General features: G+C 32.8%; 1 protein-coding gene across 6 annotated transcripts; it reads right to left on the reverse strand.

Moving 5' to 3' along the window:
* Positions 1 to 414: 414 nt before the first annotated feature.
* hesx1 (HESX homeobox 1) lies at positions 415 to 19,375 on the reverse strand. Of its 6 annotated transcripts, none has more exons than XM_062037708.1 (6): positions 19,358 to 19,375; positions 8,827 to 8,976; positions 6,853 to 6,981; positions 1,170 to 1,294; positions 985 to 1,086; positions 415 to 867 (listed from the first exon to the last, which is right to left on the reverse strand). In XM_062037708.1, the coding sequence occupies exons 3-6, from the start codon at positions 6,935 to 6,937 to the stop codon at positions 718 to 720; spliced, it is 462 nt and encodes a 153-aa protein (XP_061893692.1). In that variant the 5' UTR covers positions 6,938 to 6,981; positions 8,827 to 8,976; positions 19,358 to 19,375; the 3' UTR covers positions 415 to 717. The 6 variants fall into 6 exon arrangements, with proteins under 6 accessions (XP_061893692.1, XP_061893690.1, XP_061893694.1 ...); XM_062037706.1 differs by lacking the exon at positions 19,358 to 19,375 and adding an exon at positions 18,928 to 19,032; XM_062037710.1 differs by lacking the exons at positions 8,827 to 8,976; positions 19,358 to 19,375 and adding exons at positions 16,741 to 16,820; positions 18,928 to 19,002.
* Positions 19,376 to 21,155: the final 1,780 nt, after the last annotated feature.

Consider the following 21,155-nt stretch of genomic DNA (forward strand, 5'->3'; position numbering starts at 1 on the left):
TTTTTTTTTTAAATGTGTGAAAGGAACTGGAACATTTTAAGGAATCCTCCAAGCGGTTACACAGAACAGTTGAAAAACAGAATCAATTTGACAAATATTCCAAATGTATGTATTTTTTCACATTAATAATACAGTATAACTAATGAATAAATAATAAGCAAATGATCATAATGAGGGACTACAGACATTTCAAATGTACTGTTAACATTTTTCATGGTAGCTTTTAACGGTTTTGAGCTACATTAGCTAATCATTGTTCAATCATTCTAAAAGTGTCAAAAAGCCAAATGTTTTGTTTCTTTATTAAAAGACCATGCAAAAATGTAACCAGTTCAATGCATGGACATGAAGAATGAAGGATTTGTGTTTGAGTTCTGCACTAGGAAAAAAAAAAGACAAGGTTCAAATGCTTGAATTACTATGTTTATTTTGGTGTAAGCCATAAAACAAAACAGAATACAGTTCCTTGAATCCTTGAGAATATTCACTTATATACTCACACACTGATCGAGTGCAGAAAACACAACCAAAAATAACAAGGTATAAACATTTTAATTATGTTCATCAGACAACATAACAGCTGAAAAAAGACTACACTTATGTGTTATTAATAATTGTCTGTGAGTCCTGTGATTGACAGGTCATTAGTCTATTATGAACCCGCACCTTCTTCTCTTAAAGCCATGTGGAGGGATGGAAAAAAAAAAACATCTTCTCTCATTCCTTCTCGTCCTCCAACGTCCGGCCATCGCTGCTTAGTTGACCTATGACCTTTACCCTGAGGTCTGCCACCGCCGACTGCACCAGTCTCAGTTGACTCTCTCTGAGGGATCGTCTTAGTTTGGCCCGCCGGTTCTGGAACCATATCTGAAAAGTTCAAGAAAAAGAAAAATATCTCTCTAAATCCCCCTAAATCTGCACCCTGTGTTTTGGAATACATAGTGTATTTAGTTCTAATAGTCTATTTTAATTGTGTGTGTTGACCTGTATGCGGTCTTCATCCAGATCCAGGCGCCCGGCCAGATGTTCCCTCAGATGGATGCCTGGATAACAGTTGACCCGAAACACTGCTTCCAAAACATTCACCTGCCACACACACACACACACACACAATTAGGTCACACCATGATTAGTATATCCACAAGTTTTTTCATGATTTGCTTGATTACTTGGTGATCAGTGAAGGCCGTTCGTGGTCTACGTCCCATGTACCAGCTGGATGTCGGACTCTGTAGGTTCACTCGGGAATGATGGCGACCACGCTCGTGTTGGTGCTCTTCGTCGGACTCTGTGTCTGCATTTAAAGACAGACATAACACGCTAATTATAACCATTTGTTACTTGAATCTTTCATTCCAACAGCAAAAAGCAAAGAAAAAAAAACAGTTACAATTTTTTAATCAGCTTAAGGTTAATAATCTATAATACTGTATGTGAAAAATGAAACCATCCAAATGATCTTCGTGGCGCCCTTTAAGGCAGGTGTGTCCAAACTACGGCCCGCTGTTGTCTTCAATTTGACCCGCCGAGACATCATGAATAAGGAATAATAATAATAATAATAATAATAAGGAATCTTACCCACAGGGAGATTGCAGTCATTTTAATAGTCTGACACTTTTGATGCTATCACCATCTAGTGGACAAGGTGAGTAATTGAGAAATAACCTTTAACTATGCTCTTTATGGTGGTAAGTGGAGCATTTACTTATATGACCGAATGCAAACAACCTTCCCTAGTCATGGTGCAAAAAACAAAACAAAAAAAACCTCCAAACAACACAAAATGTCAACAGACATGGTCACACATAACACAATGTGGACTAGTGGACAAGGTGAGTAATTGAGAAACAACCTTTAACTTTGCTCTTTATGGTGGTAAGCGCAGCATTTACTTATAGGACCGAATGCAAACAACGTTCCCTAGTCATGGTGCAAAAAAAAAAAAAAAAACTCCAACCAACAAAAAATGTCAACAGACATGGTCACACATAACACAACGTGGACTAGTGGACAAGTTGAGTAATTGAGAAATAACCTTTAACTATGCTCTTTATGGTGGTAAGTGCAGCATTTACTTATATGACCGAATGCAAACAACCTTCCCTAGTCATGGTGCAAAAAAAAAACAAAAAAAAAAAACAACAACTCCAAACAACACAAAATGTCAACAGACATGGTCACACATAACACAACGTGGACTAGTGGACAAGGTGAGTAATTGAGAAAAAACCCATAACTATGCTCTTTATGGTGGTAAGTGCAGCATTTACTTATATGACCGAATGCAAACAACCTTCTCTAGTCATGGTGTAAAAAAAATTACAATAAAAAACTCCAACCAACACAAAATGTCAACAGACATGGTCACACATAACACAACGTGGACTAGTGGACAAGGTGACTAATTGAGAAATAACCTTTAACTATGCTATTTATGGTGGTAAGCGCAGCATTTACTTATAGGACCGAATGCAAACAACCTTCCCTAGTCATGGTGCAAAGAAAATACAATAAAAACTCCAACCAACACAAAATAAAATAAAAACAGACATGGCCACACATAACACAACGTAATAGCTACATTTTGTGGACATTATAAAAAAAACGTCCCTGCACCATACCAAATTCTAAATTACACCCATTTAAATCCATTACAAAGCATGATTGGAAAAATGCAAAACACTATCCCACTTATCCATGTTTGGCGCATTTTAGCTGCTTGATGTATGTGATTGATTACAAAACTTTTAGGAGGTTGTCACGGACGTAAACAAGGTAGAAGTCAAACTTTCACATGCTCTTCATATCCAATTATATTCAAATCATTGTATTCTCTTTTTATTTACGAATGACACAACGTGACAACTTTTGAGTTTTGTAGTAAGGGGTGCATGTTTTGACAAAGTTTCACCCTTTTGTGTGCTGCTGTTCAGGAATAGAAGTAAGGTTTCATTCTCAAGTCCAAAACAACATACTTCCATTTGCTCCTTATGAACGCACACAACCAGGATTTAAGAATTGCAACACAACGACATACGCAAATATTTGTATGTGTTTTTTTTGTAGGGTTCTACGAACGTTATCAGCAAAGTCAACCAGCTAATGAGGGTTTCAGGTTCATGGGGTCTGGACTACAAATGTCAAGTTTTTTCCGTGGATGTACGGTAATAGCTCAGTGTGTGTTTGGAAACATGCTAGTTTCCCAGTGTTGATGATGTCATATCCACCATAGTGGCCAAGGAACAAATTCAACTTCCTTTATTTAACCAGGTAAAGATTTATTGAGATTAAAATCTATTTTTCAAGAGCGACCTGAGAAAGAGGGCGGCACAAACAAAGTTACAATAATAATTACAACAAGACAATACAACAGAACAACCACAGTCAGTGTTTCCCACACTATTATTTATTTGTGGCGGCCCGCCATGAAAGAATTATGTCCGCCACAAATAAAATAAAAACAATTTATTTATTTTTTTGTCCTGTCCAGCTTCTCAGGTAAATCATATAGTTGATGTAGATGCCCATATCGGCTGTTCACATTTACTTTACAAAAGAGAAGTGTAGGATACTTCTTTTGTTGCCTTATTTGTATTTGACCACTACTGTTTTCTGTTTATTTGTTACTGACTGTGGCAGGACACCTCTGCCTCTGTTTCACTTTATGTTGCTGGTAAATAATATGGTTGTAGTAGTAGGCTAAAGTTAAATGATTTAGTATGCACTAATTAAAGGGGCAGAGCTTTAAGAGACATTTTAGCTTATATATTTTATAAGATATATTTTTTGTAAGAACCACAATTAATAAATATATTTCAGTGAATAACTTATTGTTCAAATCTGTATATAAATATGTACATAAAGTGTTGTAATTATATTGTAAAATGGATGAATGGATGGACGTTTAAAACAAAACTGTTATTATTAATTAGTAAGTATACATTTTTTGAGCCTTTTTAGAGAAAATCATATATTGTAGTAAATTATGCAAATTACTCGATGATGTCATGGTGACCACGCCCAAAGCCACGCCCCCACCGCCACAGGTATCTTGGCAGTTTATGGGAAACACTGCACAGTCATACCACAACAGCTCAAAAGTGATTAAGTATGAATTCAATTTAAAAGCAAGTACATTTCCCAAGAGAACTAACTGGCTTCTCTGTCTTTTAAAATGGACTTAAACTCTCCCAAAGTGATCAATTCTGGTAGCCTCAGATCTTTCTGGATGTCATTCCATGACCAGGGAGCAGCAGAACTGAAGGCTTTCTTTTTTTTTTTTTACCAAGTTCCGTGTTGGCTCTAGGAACCAACATGTGGAGGACATCCTGTTGATGACTGGAGTCTCTACACCAGACCTGGGAAAATTAAGGCCAATTAAGCTTTTCAATCTGGCCCGCCTAGTGGTTAGAGTGTCCGCCCTGAGTTCGGTAGGTTGTGAGTTCAAACCCCGGCCGAGTCATACCAAAGACTATAAAAATGGGAGCCATTACCTCCCTGCTTGGCACTCAGCATCAAGGGTTGGAATTGGGGGTTAAATCACCAAAAATGATTCCCGGGCGCGGCACCGCTGCTGCCCACTGCTCCCCTCACTTCCCAGGGGGTGAACAAGGGTGATGGGTCAAATGCAGAGGACAAATTTCACCACACCTAGTGTGTGTGTGACTATCATTGGTACTTTAACCATAGTAACTAATTAGATTAAGTTAACTTTAACTTAATCTAATTAGTTACTATGGTCATCTAATTAGTTACTATGGTCATCTAACTCAGTGGTCCCCAACCACCGGGCCGCGGCCCGATACCGGTCCGCGGACCGATTGGTACCGGGCCGCACAAGAATTTAAAAAAAAATAAAATTAAATAAAAATAAATAAATAAATAAATAAATATATATATATATATTTTTTTATGAAATCAACATAAAAAACACAATATATACATTATATATCAATATAGATCAATACAGTCTGCAGGGATACAGTCCGTAAGCAAACATGATTGTATTTATTTATTTTAAAAATAAAAAAAAAATAAAAAATTAAAATACCCCCCCCCCCCCCTCACCGGTCCGTGGGACACATTTTCAAGCGTTGACCGGTCCGCAGCTACAAAAAGGTTGGGGACCACTGATCTAATTAGTTACTATGGTCACTGTGAGATATCTCAGATTGGAGGTGGGTTTTTTTTACCCTTTGCATTAAAAAAAACCCACAAAATTGCATTTTGGTTGTGTTTCGGTTGATTGTAAAATATGTTGTCAATATTCAGTGTTTTATCCTTCATAGTTAATATTGTAAATCCCACATTCTTTATTTTCATGCACATTCTGGGTGTCTCATTCAGTAAAAAATGTCAAATTCCATTCCGTTTTTTAAGGTGGTCTGTCATAAAGTTTTTAGCTTTCAATCGTTATTGTGAGGTTTTGTATTAGTGCTCCTAAAAATAGATGTACCGACCCCCAGACACACTTTTTTTAATCTACAAACCCCGTTTCCATATGAGTTGGGAAATTGTGTTAGATGTAAATATAAACGGAATACAAGGATTTGCAAATCCTTGTATTCCGTTCAGGGCCGGCCCGTGGCATAGGCCGTATAGGCAAATGCTAAGGGCGCCGTCCATCAGGGGGCGCTGCGCCAGTGCCACAAATGTTGGAGAAAAAATAAAATAAAAAAGTTGGTACTATTATTTCTAAATACAAAAAATAATCCCACGTTAATTAAAATGCAAAGTAAAGCCTATTTAATAGAAATATTATTTGTTACAACATTACGCCCCCCCCCCCCCAAGCACGGTGCGCCCCCTTCCTTCCCGTATCATGACTCTTTTTGGACGTCACCACATCAAAAAATCAACAGAAGATGTCAAAACGGCCAAAACTGTCAGGTGCCCAGGGAAGAAAAAAGAGAAAAGAAGAAGAGAAACGAGAAAAAGACAGAGGTAGCAGGTAGGTAACGTTAGCCTACATGAAATTATTTGTCTGTTACAGAATGTGATAGTAACCTGGCTTTTTAGCATTAAGCTAATGTTACATGATTCGGCAATTGCTAATCAATAAATAGCTAGTTCTGTTTTAACGTCGGGTTAACATTGTGGAGGGGGCTAAATTGTTATGGAAAATAACAATGTAACGTTAGGTAATTACAGTACTCCCACCTTACATTCCTCAGGGACATTTGTATTAGATCTTTTAAGCAGGTGTTTTTTGTTTACATTGTTATTGCCTTCTGGTTAGCTAATGTTTGCCCTGCAGGTAATAGTCACTTTTCCACCCCTTTATATATTAGGTATAGTTGTAAGCCTAGTTGTTAAAGTGCACATCATTAATGTTAATTAAGCAATATCACATGAGAGGGAATGCTGTTTTTTTAATTTGAGCACTGCTGTGATTCGGTTAAAGATAATCATAACATAACATTCTCATATAATATGTTGATTTGCTTTCTTTAAGTTAAAAAAAAGGTCAAAGACAAAGCTATCCGGTTTCTTGTGAGTATATACACTTCACTGCCGATGTGGGGGGGGGGGGGCGCCACCTAAAATCTTGCCTAGGGCGCCAGATTGGTTAGGACCAGGCCTGATTGCGTTTATATTTACATCTAACACAATTTCCCAACTCATATGGAAACGGGGTTTGTAAATCTGGCCCCCCGAGTCAAATAATTACCCAGGCCTGCTCTACACAGATAGGTGGGGACAAGTCCTAGAAGAAATTTATATACCAAAAACTATCCATGGAGAAAGTCTTGGGGCAGTTAAGGATGGACATACAGAGTGCAGTGGTGGACAAGATGTCCACAACCAGTAAATAATGAACCCCGTGTTTGTCATAGTCATAAGACTCACCTGTCTGGCCCCAGGGCCTGTGGAGTTTCAAGCAGGTACCGGGCCCTTTTTCCTCCGAACCCAAAATCCTCTCGATGGAAAACATGGTTTGTGTTGCAGGGACCACAGCAGAGGCCACGATTCAATTCTCTGGAATGATTTCACTCGATTATAAAATGCACTTCCCTCCCGAAAAGGTACGCACTATTCTGCATTCATTGTAAAAATAAAATGAAAAATACAAGATATCTGTTTGAGATGTTGTCAGATGTTCCTGAGGAAGCAGCAGGTTTGAATGGCAGCCACAGACTTATGGACACTGGCTACCAATGACAATGAAGACGTGTTTGTTTCCATGTCAATGACATCCCCTGAGGTTCCAAACAACAGCTAATCTGCTGTGTGTGTGTGTGTGTGTTCTTGTTTTTCCACCCTTCTTGAGACATGAAGAAGGAAAAGTATCTTCCATGTGAGGAGGTGTGAACAAGTGATGACATAAATCATGGTCCCAATAACATTGCATCTAATAGACAATGTCTCATTTGCACCCCTGCTGGTGACATCGATCTAAAAAAAGAGTTGACTGTGTGTCAGTTTTAAAAGTGCTCCCCCTCTGGCCAACATATGACATAACAAGTGTGTGTAAGAAATTGAAATGCGCCCCCTTTGGCCAAAATTTATGAAAATAAATAAATAAATATGTATATAGAGACATACTGTAATAACTTGAAGTAAATAATGAAGATTAAAAACCAATTACAAACAAAAAATTCAACAAAAAAACCCCAAAAAGTAGTCTTTTTCTCACAATGTGTCGACTTCTGTAATATTGCAATATTTTCTCGTAAAATGATGACTTTTTTACGTAAAATGATTACTTTTTAATTGCAAAATGGTGACATTTGTCATATAAAATTCTGACTTTTATTACAATATTGCCAATTTTTTTGTTGTTCTTGTAAAATAGTGAGATTTTTTTAGTAAAATTATGACTTTTGTCATCATTTTGCCAAGTGAAATTCCGATTATTATTATATTGCCAAGATAAAAATTGTGACTTTTGTCGAGTAAAGTGACGACTCTTTTCGTAAAATTGCCAAAATGTTAAGCTTTTCCTGTAAAATTGTGACTGTTATTGAGTAAAATTCCAACTGTTATCATAATATTGCACAAATGTTCCGTTTTTCTTGTAACATTTTGACTTGCGTTGAGTAAAATGACGACTTTTATTATAATACTGCCAACATTCTCAGTTTTTCTTGTGAAATTGTGACCTTTTTACTTGTGAAATTCCAACTCATTTTTCACAACAAGCTTTTTTATATTTGCATAGTATGTATATATTATTAATGTTGTAAATACACTTCTTTATATATCTAGGAAGGCTGGTCCTAAAGAGGGAGGCATTTTTCGGAGGTCTCAAGAAGGTAACAGATACAAAAATGTGTGTGTGTGTGTGTGTGAGTGTGTGTGTGTGTGTGTGTGTGTGTGTGTGTGTGTGTGTGTGTGGGTGTGAGAGAGTTTGAAAGACAAGGCGTTTGCATTCTTAGTGGGCTTAGTTCAACAAAATATCGTCACAACTCCACGGGGGAACGAGGGACATGCTAATCTGCTTTCATTCGGGTTTACATGATATGAAATGAAGTGTTGCTGGAGTCTACTGCTTGGGGAAATTTTACACCTGCAACATGGAATCCATCCAATACAAGACGAACATACGCTTTAACAAAGAGAGTAATGTTTATGGAGTAAAATTGCTGCTAAAACTCTACAAACAAATGTGATTTGCAAGTATAAAAATACTTTTTTGCAAGTAAAAATAACGATTTGCAAGTAGAAAAACAATTTTGTTTAAGTTAAAACTTTTGGCAGTAATATTCCATATCACTTGCACACTGCGCATGGTGCCGTCCGCCAAAAATAACAAAGAAGAAGAAGCAGGGTGTGGGGTAAAATGGCGGAGTGAAGAGAGGGGAAACATACAGGTTAACTTACAGGTTGAGCTTGTTTCCCCTCTCTTCTGGCCGCCGTTTCACTCCCCACCCTGCGTCTTCTTCTTTGTTGTTTTATGGCGGATGGCACCATGCGCCTGCGATGAGGTGGCTTGAATCCAGCTGGGATAGGCTCCAGCCCTCACCCGTGGCCCTGGAAAAGGACAAGAAAATGGATGGATGGATGGCACCGTACGGAAATAACAGTCGCTCTGACGACCTTAAATTGACTCAACAGCGCCACCTGTCATTGTAAAGTGTGAATTAAAGTGCAAGTGTGTGGATGGCGCAGGGTGGAATATTACTGCCGAAAGTTTTAACATGCAAACAAATGTTTTGCGTACCTGCAAATGTTTTTTACTTGTTTTTTTACACGCAGAAATAATGCAAATTATACTTGCAAATTGTTTCACTTGCAGAATTTTTTATTTTTTTTTACTTACGAATCGTTTGTTTATTGAAGAAAATAGTTTGTTTTACTTGCAAATTGTTTGTTTATTGATAAATATTATTTCTTTAACTTCAGAATCGTTTATTTATTGAAGAAAATAATTTTTTTTTACTTGTGAATCGTTTTATTTATTTTATATTGTTTCACTTGCAGAATTTTTTATTTTTTTTTACTTACGAATCGTTTGTTTATTGCAGAAAACAGTTTTTTTTTTTTTTTACTTGCGAATCGTTTGTTTATTGGAGAAAGTAGTTTTTTTTACTTGCGAATTGTTTGTTTATAGAATGTTTAATTTTTTTACTTGCAAATTGTGTTTATTGCAGAAAATTTTTTTTTTTAACTTGCGAATCATTTGTTTATTGAATTTTTTTTTTTTACTTGCGAATTGTTTATTGCAGAAAAGTTGTTTTTTTTAACTTGCGAATCGTTTGTTTATTGAAGAAAATAGTTTGCTTTACTTGTGAATCGCTTATTGAAGATTTTTTTTTATTTTAACTTCTGAATCGTTTGTTTATTGAAGAAAATATTTTTTTTTACTTGCGAATCGTTTGTTTATTGAATTTTTATTGTATTTTTTTTATTTCACAATTGTTTGTTTATTGAAGAAAATATTTTTTTTACTTCAGAATGGTTTGTTTTATAAATAATTGTTCTTATTTTTTTTACATGCGACTCGTTTGTTTATTGAAGAAAATAGTTTTGTTTACTTGCGAATCGTTTTTAAAGTGAAGAAATGTTTTATTTTACTTGCGAATCGTTTGTTTATTTTTTTTAATTTTTTTTTTAACTTGCGAATTGTTTGTTTATTGCAGAAAATAGTTTTTTTTTTAAACTTGCGAATCGTTTGTTTATTTAAGAAAATAGTTTGCTTTACTTGTGAATCGCTTATTGAAGATTTTTTTTAATTTTAACTTCTGAACCGTTTGTTTATTGAAGAAAATATTTTTTTTACTTGCGAATCGTTTTTTTATTGAATTTTTATTGTATTTTTTTTATTTCACAATTGTTTGTTTATTGAAGAAAATATAATTTTTTACTTCAGAATCATTGGTTTTATAAAGAATTGTTTTTATTTTTTTTTTACTTGCGACTCATTTCTTTATTGAAGAAAATAGTTTTGTTTACTTGGGAATCGTCTTTTAAGTGAAGAAATTTTTAATTTTACTTGCGAATTGTTTGTTTATTGCAGAAAATAGTTTTTTTTTTAAACTTGCGAATCGTTTATTTAAGAAAATAGTTTGCTTTACTTGTGAATCGCTTATTGAAGATTTTTTTTATTTTAACTTGCGAATCGTTTTTTAATTGAAGAAAATTGTTATTTTACTTGCGAATCGTTTGCTTATTGAAGACAATCTTTTTTTTTGTACTTACGAATCGTTTGTTTATTGAAGAAAATAGTTTTTTTTTATTTGCGAATCGTTTGTTTATTGAATCATTTTTTTACTTCAGAATCGTTTGTTTTATAAAGAAATTTTTTTTTTTTTACTTGCGACTCGTTTGTTTATTGAAGAAAATAGTTTTGTTTACTTGCAAATCGTTTTCTAAGTGAAGAAATTGTTTTTTTTTACTTGCGAATCGTTTGCTAATTGAAGAAAATAGTTTTTTTATCTTGCGAATTGTTCATTGAAGATTTTTTTTATTTTAACTTCACAATCGTTTGTTTATTGAAGCAAATATTTTGTTTTACTTACGAATGGTTTGTTTATTGAAGAAAAAAGGTGGTTTTTTTTACTTACGAATCATTCGTTTATTGAAAAATTATTTTTTTTTACTTGCGAATCGTTAGTTTATTGAATTTTGTATTTTTTTTTACTATCGTTTTTTAATCGAGGAAAATTTTTATTTTACTTGCGGATCATTTGTTAATTGAAGAAAATAGTTTTTTTACTTACGAATTGTTTGTTTATTGAAGAAAATTGTTATTTTACTTGCGAATCGTTTGCTTATTGAAGAAAATCGTTTTTTTAAAACTTACGAATCGTTTGTTTATTGAAGAAAATTGTTTTTTTTACTTCCGAATCGTTTGTTTATTGTATTATTTTTTTTTTTTAACTTCAGAATCGTGTTTATTAAAGAAAATATTTTTTTTTTTACTTGCGACTCGTTTGGTTATTGAAGAAAATAGTTTTGTTTACTTGCGAATCGTTTTTTAAGTGAAGAAAATTGTTATTTTACTTGCGAATCATTTTCTTATTGAAGAAAATCGTTTTTTTTTTAACTTACGAATCGTTTGTTTATTGAAGAAAATAGTTGTTTTTTTTTACTTGCGAATCGTTTGTTTATTTAATTATTTTTTTTAAACTTCAGAATCGTTTGTTTATTGAAGAAAATAGTTTTTCTTTACTTCAGAATCGTTTGCTTTATAAAGAACTTTTTTTTTTTAACTTGCGACTCATTTGTTTATTGAAGAAAATCGTTTTGTTTACTTGCGAATCGTTTTTTAAGTAAAGAAAATTGTTATTTTACTTGCGAATCGTTTTCTTATTGAAGAAAATCGTTTTTTTTTTTACTTACGAATCGTTTGTTTATTGAAGAAAATTGTTTTTTTTTACTTGTTTGTTTATTGAATTATTTTTTTTAACTTCAGAATTGTTTGTTTATTGAAGAAAATAGTTTTTCTTTACTTCAGAATCGTTTGTTCTATAAAGAAATTTTTTTTTTTTTACTTGCGACTCGTTTGTTTATTGAAGAAAATAGTTTTTCTGACTTGCGAATCGTTTTTTAAGTGAAGAAAATTGTTATTTTACTTGCGAATCGTTTGCTAATTGAAGAAAATATTTTTTTTATCTTGCGAATTGTTTATTTAAGTTTTTTTTTATTTTAACTTCACAATCGTTTGTTTATTGAAGCAAATATTTTGTTTTACTTACGAATGGTTTGTGAAAACAATTGTGTGTGTTTGTGAAGTTTTGGCAGACATTTCAGTCCATGAATGTTCCATTTTCATTTAACGATATTTGCTATATTGTGCGTGTAGTTGTGGTGTACAACTCTACTGCTTCATACTGATGAAACGTTCTTCTCATTTAAAGGAAAGGTAACTCTACTCCTCAAAAAAAGCACCGTGGTGACGAATCAATGTATAAAAAGTGTTTGGTGAGCAGACTGGTTGCAATGATGTAAAAGTACAAACTAAAAAAGTGTATTTGGACCTCATCAGAACATGAACAACTTTCTACACAGAGCAGAATTACCAGCTTTTTCTTCAAAAGGGCTAAAGTGGAAAATGAGCCCAAAAGAAGCCGCGGTGATAATGATGATCCAGATGATTGCTAAGGCTATTAGTCTAAGCTGCGTGACGTTGTCATGCAGATGCAGCGCGTAGCATCTGAATGCAGGTCCGAGCAGTGGGGAGGAAACCAGCTTTTCAGGGGAAGATTAGTCCCTAATGAAGGCCCGGAGCAGCTTTAAATCCACAGCACACTTGTTTATTTCATCACATGACAGCTGATGGCTGCCCTACCTTGTGTGGACGCCAACCACTTCATGGGCTACTGCAACAACAACAAATGTTTTTTTTAATTGTAGAAAATTATTATACTTGTTTTTTTACACGCAGAAAAAAATATTTTATACTTGCTAATTGTTTCACTTGCAGATTTTTTTTTTTTTTTACTTACGAATCTTTTGTTTATTGAAGAAAATTTTTTTTTTTTTTACTTGCGAATTGTTTGTTTATTAAAGAAATATTATTTTTTGACTTCAGAATCGTTTGTTTATTGAAGAAAATAGTTTTGTTTTTTTACTTGCGAATCGTTTGTTGAAGAAAATTTTATTTTTTTAAACTTGCAAATCGCTTTTTTTTTTTTTTTTTTTGAGAATCATTTGTTTATTGAAGAAAATCGTTTTATTTACTTGAGAATCGTTTGTTTATTGCAGAAAATAGTTGTTGTTTTTTACTTGGGAATCGTTTGTTTATTGGAGAAAATTGTTTTTTTTACTTGTGAATCGTTTTTTTATTGAATTTTAATTTTTTTTTACTTGCGAATAGTTTGTTTATTGAAGAAAATTGTTTTTATTTACTTGAGAATTGTTTGTTTATTGCAGAAAATAGTATTTTTTTACTTGAGAATTGTTTGTTTATTGCAGAAAAGTTTATTTTACTTGCGAATCGTTTTTTTTTTTACTTGCGAATCGTTTGTTTATTGGACAAAATAGTTTTTTTTACTTGTGAATCGTTTTTTTATTGAATTTTTATTTTTTTTTACTTGAGAATAGTTTGTTTATTAAAGAAAATCATTCTTATTTACTTGAGAATTGTTTGTTTATTGCAGAAAAGTTTTTTTTCTTTGCGAATCGTTTTTTACTTGAGAATCGTTTGTTTATTGCAGAAAATAGTTTTTATTAACTTGCGAATCGTTTGTTTATTGGAGAAAATCGTTTTTATTTACTTGAGAATCGTTTGTTTATTGCAGAAAATAGTTTTTTTTACTTGTGAATCGTTTTTTTTTACTTGAGAATAGTTTGTTTATTGCAGAAAATAGTTTTTTTTACTTGCGAATCGTTTGTTTATTGGAGAGAATAGCTTTTTTTTACTTGCGAATTGTTTGTTTATTGAATTTTTTTTATTTTTTTTACTTGGGAATAGTTTGTTTATTGAAGAAAATTGTTTTTTTTTAAACTTGAGAATCGTTTGTTTATTGCAGAAAATAGTTTTTTTTAACTTGCGAATAGTTTTTTTTTTCTACTTGAGAATCGTTTGTTTATTGCAGAAAATTGTTGTTTTTATTTGCGAATCGTTTGTTTATTGGAGAAAATAGATTTTTTTACTTGCGAATCGTTTGTTTATTGAAGAAAATCGTTTTTATTTACTTGCAAATCGTTTGTTTATTGAAGAAAATCGTTTTTATTTACTTGAGAATCGTTTGTTTATTGCAGAAAATAGTTTTTTTTACTTGCGAATTGTTTGTTTATTGAATTTTTTTTTTTTTTTTACTTGGGAATAGTTTGTTTATTGAAGAAAATTGTTTTTTTAAAACTTGAGAATCGTTTGTTCATTGCAGAAAATAGTTTTTTTAAACTTGCGAATCGTTTTTTTTTTCTATTTGAGAATCGTTTGTTTATTGCAGGAAATAGTTGTTTTTTATTTGCGAATCGTTTGTTTATTGGAGAAAATAGCTTTTTTTACTTGCGAATCGTTTGTTTATTGAAGAAAATCGTTTTTATTTACTTGCGAATCGTTTGTTTATTGCAGAAAATAGTTTTTTTTTACTTGCGAATCGTTTGTTTATTGGAGAAAATAGCTTTTTTTTTACTTGCGAATTGTTTTTTTATTGAATTTTTTTATTTTTTTTTACTTGGGAATAGTTTGTTTATTGAAGAAAATTGTTTTTTTTTAAACTTGAGAATCGTTTGTTTATTGCAGAAAATAGTTTTTTTTTAACTTGTGAATCGTTTTTTTTTCTACTTGAGAATCGTTTGTTTATTGCAGAAAATAGTTGTTTTTTTATTTGCGAATCGTTTGTTTATTGGAGAAAATAGATTTTTATACTTGCGAATCGTTTGTTTATTGAAGAAAATCGTTTTTATTTACTTGCAAATCGTTTGTTTATTGAAGAAAATCGTTTTTATTTACTTGAGAATCATTTGTTTATTGCAGAAAATAGTTTTTTTTACTTGCGAATTGTTTGTTTATTGAATTTTTTTATTTTTTTTACTTGGGAATAGTTTGTTTATTGAAGAAAATTGTTTTTTTTAAACTTGAGAATCGTTTGTTTATTGCAGAAAATAGTTTTTTTTAACTTGCGAATCGTTTTTTTTTTCTACTTGAGAATCGTTTGTTTATTGCAGAAAATAGTTGTTTTTTATTTGCGAATCGTTTGTTTATTGGAGAAAATAGCTTTTTTTTACTTGCGAATCGTTTGTTTATTGAAGAAAATCGTTTTTATTTACTTGCGAATCGTTTGTTTATTGCAGAAAATAGTTTTTTTTACTTGCGAATCGTTTATTGGAGAAAATAGTTTATTTTACTTGCGAATCGTTTATTGAATTTTTTTGTTTTTTTTACTTGCGAATAGTTTGTTTATCGAAGAAAATAGGTTTTTTTACCTTGAGAATCATTTGTTTATTGCAGAAAATTGTTTTTTTTACTTGCGAATCGTTTTTTTTTTTTTACTTGCGAATCGTTTGTTTATTGGAGAAAATAGCTTTTTTTACTTGCGAATCGTTTGTTTATTGAATTTTTAATTTTTTTTTTACTTGCGAATAGTTTGTTTATTGAAGAAAATCGTTTTTATTTACTTGAGAATCGTTTGTTTATTGCAGAAAAGTTTTTTTTTTACTTCCGAATTGTTTATTGGAGAAAATAGTTTATTTTACTTGCGAATCGTTTATTGAATTTTTTTGTTTTTTTTACTTGCGAATAGTTTGTTTATTGAAGAAAACAGTATTTTTTTAACTTATGAATCGTTTATTGGAGAAAATAGTTTATTTTACTTGCTAATCGTTTATTGAATTTTTTTATTTTACTTGCGAATAGTTTGTTTATTGAAGAAAATCGTTTTTTTTACTGAAGAAAAAAAAACCTGCTTTGCCACACATCTTAAAAAGCAGTCTGGAGCTCTGCCAATTATTTGTCAGTCAGCTACAGAAAAGAAAAAAGCTTAAATTAATATTCGGCTGCTTCGATGAATCGTTTAATGAGTGTAACTAATAAAAATCAATCAAACCCGGACAGCCTGGTATGTCCCGGTACTTTAACCCTTGAGAAAAACCCTACATGTGGTGATTGTTGTAGGGCCCGGGGTCCCAGAAGGGTTTCAGCCATTAACATTTTAAAAGTAAGTCATATATATTAAAGCAGCACTACGTAACTTTTCAACCTTCATGAAATATTTTCATAACTGTTGGGATGACACAGGGACTTACAAGCAGTTGAAGGACACCTCTATCATGGCCTGAGGGGATCTGTATCGCTTTTGCTGGCACTTAGCCACTTTGAGAGGGGTACCAGGGACCCTGCCACACAAAAAACTACAAATGTGCTGACTTGCTTTACGGCATACGTCATTACCCACTTCTTGCATTCGTTAAACAGACGGTGCAAAGGCCTACGTGCAATTACTGCTATCATGGCAGAACCGGAAAAACAACCAAAGAAAGGAAAAGTTTTGCCTGAGGAGACAAAAATAACAAAAAGGGAGGCTACCCGGGTAAATGAACAGGCAAGGATCAATAATAGGATATTGAGACTGATTTGGTGGATTTAAAGATTCCTTCTTTATAAATGTCAACCTGTTGGTAGGTCGGTATGGAATTGTAAATGGGTGTTGGGTGGGTAGATTTTGAAATGAATTGTATTCTACTGAATTTTGTATATTATATGATGATGTATATTTTAACTGTGGGCCCCTGTCCATAAACTGTACGCTTCTAGGGATTACCCTTTTTTGCAGAAGGAACTCTGTTATTAACAAAAGAAACAATGATGTCACATAAAATTGTCTGTAAATGAATACAAATAAATACCCATTGGCCCAGGCTTTAGACAGATCTCCAGATTTGGGGAACCGGGATGATGTCTGACAAGGACCATATGTCGGGCTCAACTGTTGAAAATGCATGTATTTTATTAATATACAGTGTTTCCCACACATTCATTTATTTGTGGCGGCCCGCCACAAAACAATTACGTCCGCCACAAATAAAAAAAATGTTTTTTTGTCCTGTCCAGCTTCTCAGACAAATCATATAGTTGATGTAGATGCCCATATAGGCTGTTCAGATTTACTTTACAAAAGAGAAGTGTAGGATACTTCTCTTGTTGCCTTATTTGTATTTGACCACTACTGTTTTCTGTTTATTTATTACTGACTGTGGCAGGACACCTCTGCCTCTGTTTCACTTTATGTTGCTGGTAAATAATATGGTTGTAGTAGTAGGCTAAAGTTAAATTATTTAGTATGCACTATTTAACGGGGCAGAGCTTTAAGAGACATTTTAGCTTTTATATTTTATAAGATATATTTTTTGTAAGAACCACAATTAATAAATATATTTCAGTGAATAACTTATTGTTCAAATCTGTATATAAATATGTACAAAAAGTGTTGTAATTATATTGTAAAATGGATGGATGTTTAAAACAAAACTGTTATTATTAATTAGTAAGTATACATTTTTTGAGCCCTTTTAGAGAAAATCATATCATTGTAGTAAATTATGCAAATTGCTCAATGATGTCATGGTGACCACGCCCATAGCCACGCCCCCACCGCCACAGGTATCTTGGCAGTTTATGGGAAACACTGCATGTATGTATAAAATCAGTACAGCACGTAAAAAGAGACATATTTGAACTAAAGTACAAAAGCTTAAATGTAAACAAGTGTTACTCTTGGTGCACATTAAGTGCCGGGGTGGCTCCAGTACGACACGTCTCCTGTCCGAGGCCTGTCCACTTGGGTCTGACCCTGCTTGGCGCCGGAGAGAAGACGCCACGCTCCTCCGGCGTGGACCCCCCATTTGCAAAAGAGGCTACTCTGGGGGAAACCTGAAGCCCCGACGAGCTGCCCGATGACGTGCAGCTCTGCCATATCGAGACAAGACGTTAGCTCGCTGCTAGGATCCCAACTAACGCCTCCATGGCAACCCCCGCATCGACAAAGTCTAGTTAGTGTTCTCGTGAGACGTGTAAAAACGCCGACTCAACACCAAGCCAAACCTGAGTCAATGTAGATAACGTTGATGTAAGCTTGACCATTTACTTTTGGCATTTCTTCATAGACAAAATGGTGAAAAACTGAAAAAACAAAGAGATACAAACATACTAATTGCCTCTGTACATGTGTCCACTAGGACAGTGCCATGGGAAATTATGTAATTTCACCTAATTGGGTTAAAAAATATTTTTTGCAAACCAGTCTGTGCTGTCTAGAGCTCGGCAGACTAACCGTGTAATACTATTCCATATCAGTAGGTGGCAGCATGTAGCTAATTGCTTGGTAGATGCCGGGACCACGGTTTGTGGTGATCACAATATGCAGACGACAGCGGGAGGCAGTGTGCAGGTGAAAAGGGATCTAATGCTTACACCAAAAAATAAACAAAAGGCATCGAAGCTTAGGGAGGGCTAAGCAAAACTAAACTAAAACTGAACTGGCTGAGAAGTAAACAAAAACAGAATGCTGGACGACAGCAAAGACTTACAGCGTGTGGCGCAGACGGCGTCCACAAGGTACGTCCGTGCATGACAACACCAAAATAGGAGCGCAAGACAAGAAGTAAAACACTACACTCAGGAAAACAGCAAAAAAAAGTCCAAATAAGTCAGGGTGTGATGTGACAGGTGGTGACAGTACACCTACTTCGAGACAAGAGCTATAGTGATGCATGCTTGGTTATGGTTTGAATTCATATAAAACAATCGCGAGAACGACTTTTTACTGTCAATATCGGCTGCTGAGTTTCATTGTCTGGATTTTTTCAATGGAAAAAATGTGCCTTGGCTCAGAAAAGGTTGAAAAACACTACTATGACATACAAAATGTAACTGTAATGACCCAAAATGTCCAGCAGAGGGAGACTCCCGTTTGCCTGAATGACTTGAAAACGTTGTATCTAATTCGACAATTCTATTCATCACATCGGCACTGTTACACTTTTCTTTTTTTTTACATGTCCGACATGTTCTTAATTTGTTAAAGACAAACTTACGGCATTGCTTCTTCGCTGCTTTGTGTAGGAAGGCAACATAGATTATTACAGAAGACAGCAACATGTACGACTCGCTTTCGGACGAGTACCGGAAGTCAACCAACAGGAAGCAATGTAGCGGAAGTGACATCACCCAACTGCTGTTTACCGATAAATAAAAACAACTTTAGCTCCAAATTAAAGCATTGCAGTCGCCATATATGTATTTGCACATTGTGTAAACAATAAAAAAAAAAGTATTATCAAGTAATTATGTAAAGAATATTACAAACTGACTTCAGGACAACACCGTCTACATGGCCTGCACTCACTCAATAGCTCCCCCTGCGCTTGGATGTATAACTCAATACACACACGTTGAATGTTTGTGTTATCTGTGAGGATAAAAAGCGATAGATTGGAGAAAGGAAGCCAAAACAAGGCAAAATACCGATGCTCGCGTTCTTTTCTTCTTCGTCAATTCGAGGCAAATGTATGCTCTTGAGCGCCCTCACATGGCTGAAGGACGCAACTTAATACCAGCAAGCCACTGCATTAACTACTTCCCCCGTCAAAATCTTCCCCAAATTTGTTCCAATCGTGCGTTTATTTTTTATTTTTTTAAACGTGTTATTATTTATAACCAGTTACCCAATAATGTCAAAATCTCCCAAAACTTGTCCCCATTCATTTGTGCTAAATTGTTTGATTGATTGATTGAAACTTTTTATTAGTAGATTGCACAGTACAGTATATATTCTGTACAATTGACCAATTAAAGGATAACACCCCAATAAGTTTTTCAACTTGTTTAAGTCGGGGTCCACGTTAATCAATTCATGGTTGGGCTAACTATTATAGTTTTGAAGTTATTCACACTTTATGATGAATAACCAGCTCTATAAAACGTTAACAAAATCAACATAAGAATGAACATAAACACTAATAGTTAGAGCAGATCTACAAATATTTGCAGCACAAACGAATGGGACAATTTTGGGGAGATTTAGACTAACAACATTTGCAGCACAAAGTCTTTCTCACTTGCGCCAACACATGCGCATAAGGCACTTGGCCGGTGATGCGTTTACAGCCACCCTAAGAAGTCGGACAACTCCAACACCACACTTAATGTGTAATTCCAGGTCGTTACAGTTACACTATGATTTCCCAATCAAATGTGTGCTTGTTCGACTGCCATTTATTAAGAATCTTAATTTATAAATATTACTCATGAAATGCTGTTATTATATCAAATAAATACTAATACAAATATATATACACCATACCAACTTTATTTTTAAAGCCCTTTAAAACAACCAAAGTTGAAAAAGAAAGGACTGTACACCACAAGGAAATACAGGCAAAGGACAGACTAAAATATAACATTTAAAACAGGTAAAATACACGCGCATATATATATATATATATATATATATATATATATATATATATATATATATATATATATATATATATATATATATACAGTTTATATATATATATATATATACATGTACATATATATGTAAAAATATATATATACATATATATTTATATATATGTATATACAGTATATATATGCATATATATTTATATATAGTATATATATATATACATATATGTGTATGTAAAAAAAAATATATATATATGCATATATGTATATATACAGTATATATGTATATAAAAAAGTTTCAATAAATAAACATATATAAATATAATATATATGCATATATATATGTAAAAAAAAATCAAATACATATTCAAAAATAATAATAATAAATAATTAAATAAAACATTTAAATATAAAATTATATATATAAATATACATATATATATATGTATATATATATATATATATATATATATATATATGCATATATATTTATATATAGTATATATATATATATACATATATGTGCATGTAAAAAAAATATATATATATGCATATATGTATATATACAGTATATATGTATATAAAAAAAGTTTCAATAAATAAATATATAAATGCATATATATTTATATATATATATGTAAAAAAAATCAAATACATATTCAAAAATAATAATAATAAATAATTAAATAAAACATTTAAATATAAAATTATATATATATATATATATATATATATATATATATATATATATATATATATATATATATATTTGATTTTTTTTTACATATATATATATATATAAATATATATGCATATATATTATATTTATATATATTTATTTATTGAAACTTTT

This window comes from Entelurus aequoreus, linkage group LG26, assembly GCF_033978785.1.
Source record: "Entelurus aequoreus isolate RoL-2023_Sb linkage group LG26, RoL_Eaeq_v1.1, whole genome shotgun sequence".
Lineage (NCBI taxonomy): Eukaryota > Metazoa > Chordata > Actinopteri > Syngnathiformes > Syngnathidae > Entelurus > Entelurus aequoreus.

Coding starts and splice junctions, on each gene's coding strand:
- hesx1 (XM_062037708.1), bottom strand. CDS start 6,937: ATGTTTTCCATCGAGAGGATTTTGGGTTCGGAGGAAAAAGGGCCCGGT. Junction 1,087..1,169: donor CGGCCTTCACTGATCACCAA/GTAATCAAGCAA, acceptor TGTGTGTGGCAG/GTGAATGTTTTGGAAGCAGT. Junction 868..984: donor TGGATGAAGACCGCATACAG/GTCAACACACAC, acceptor TGAACTTTTCAG/ATATGGTTCCAGAACCGGCG.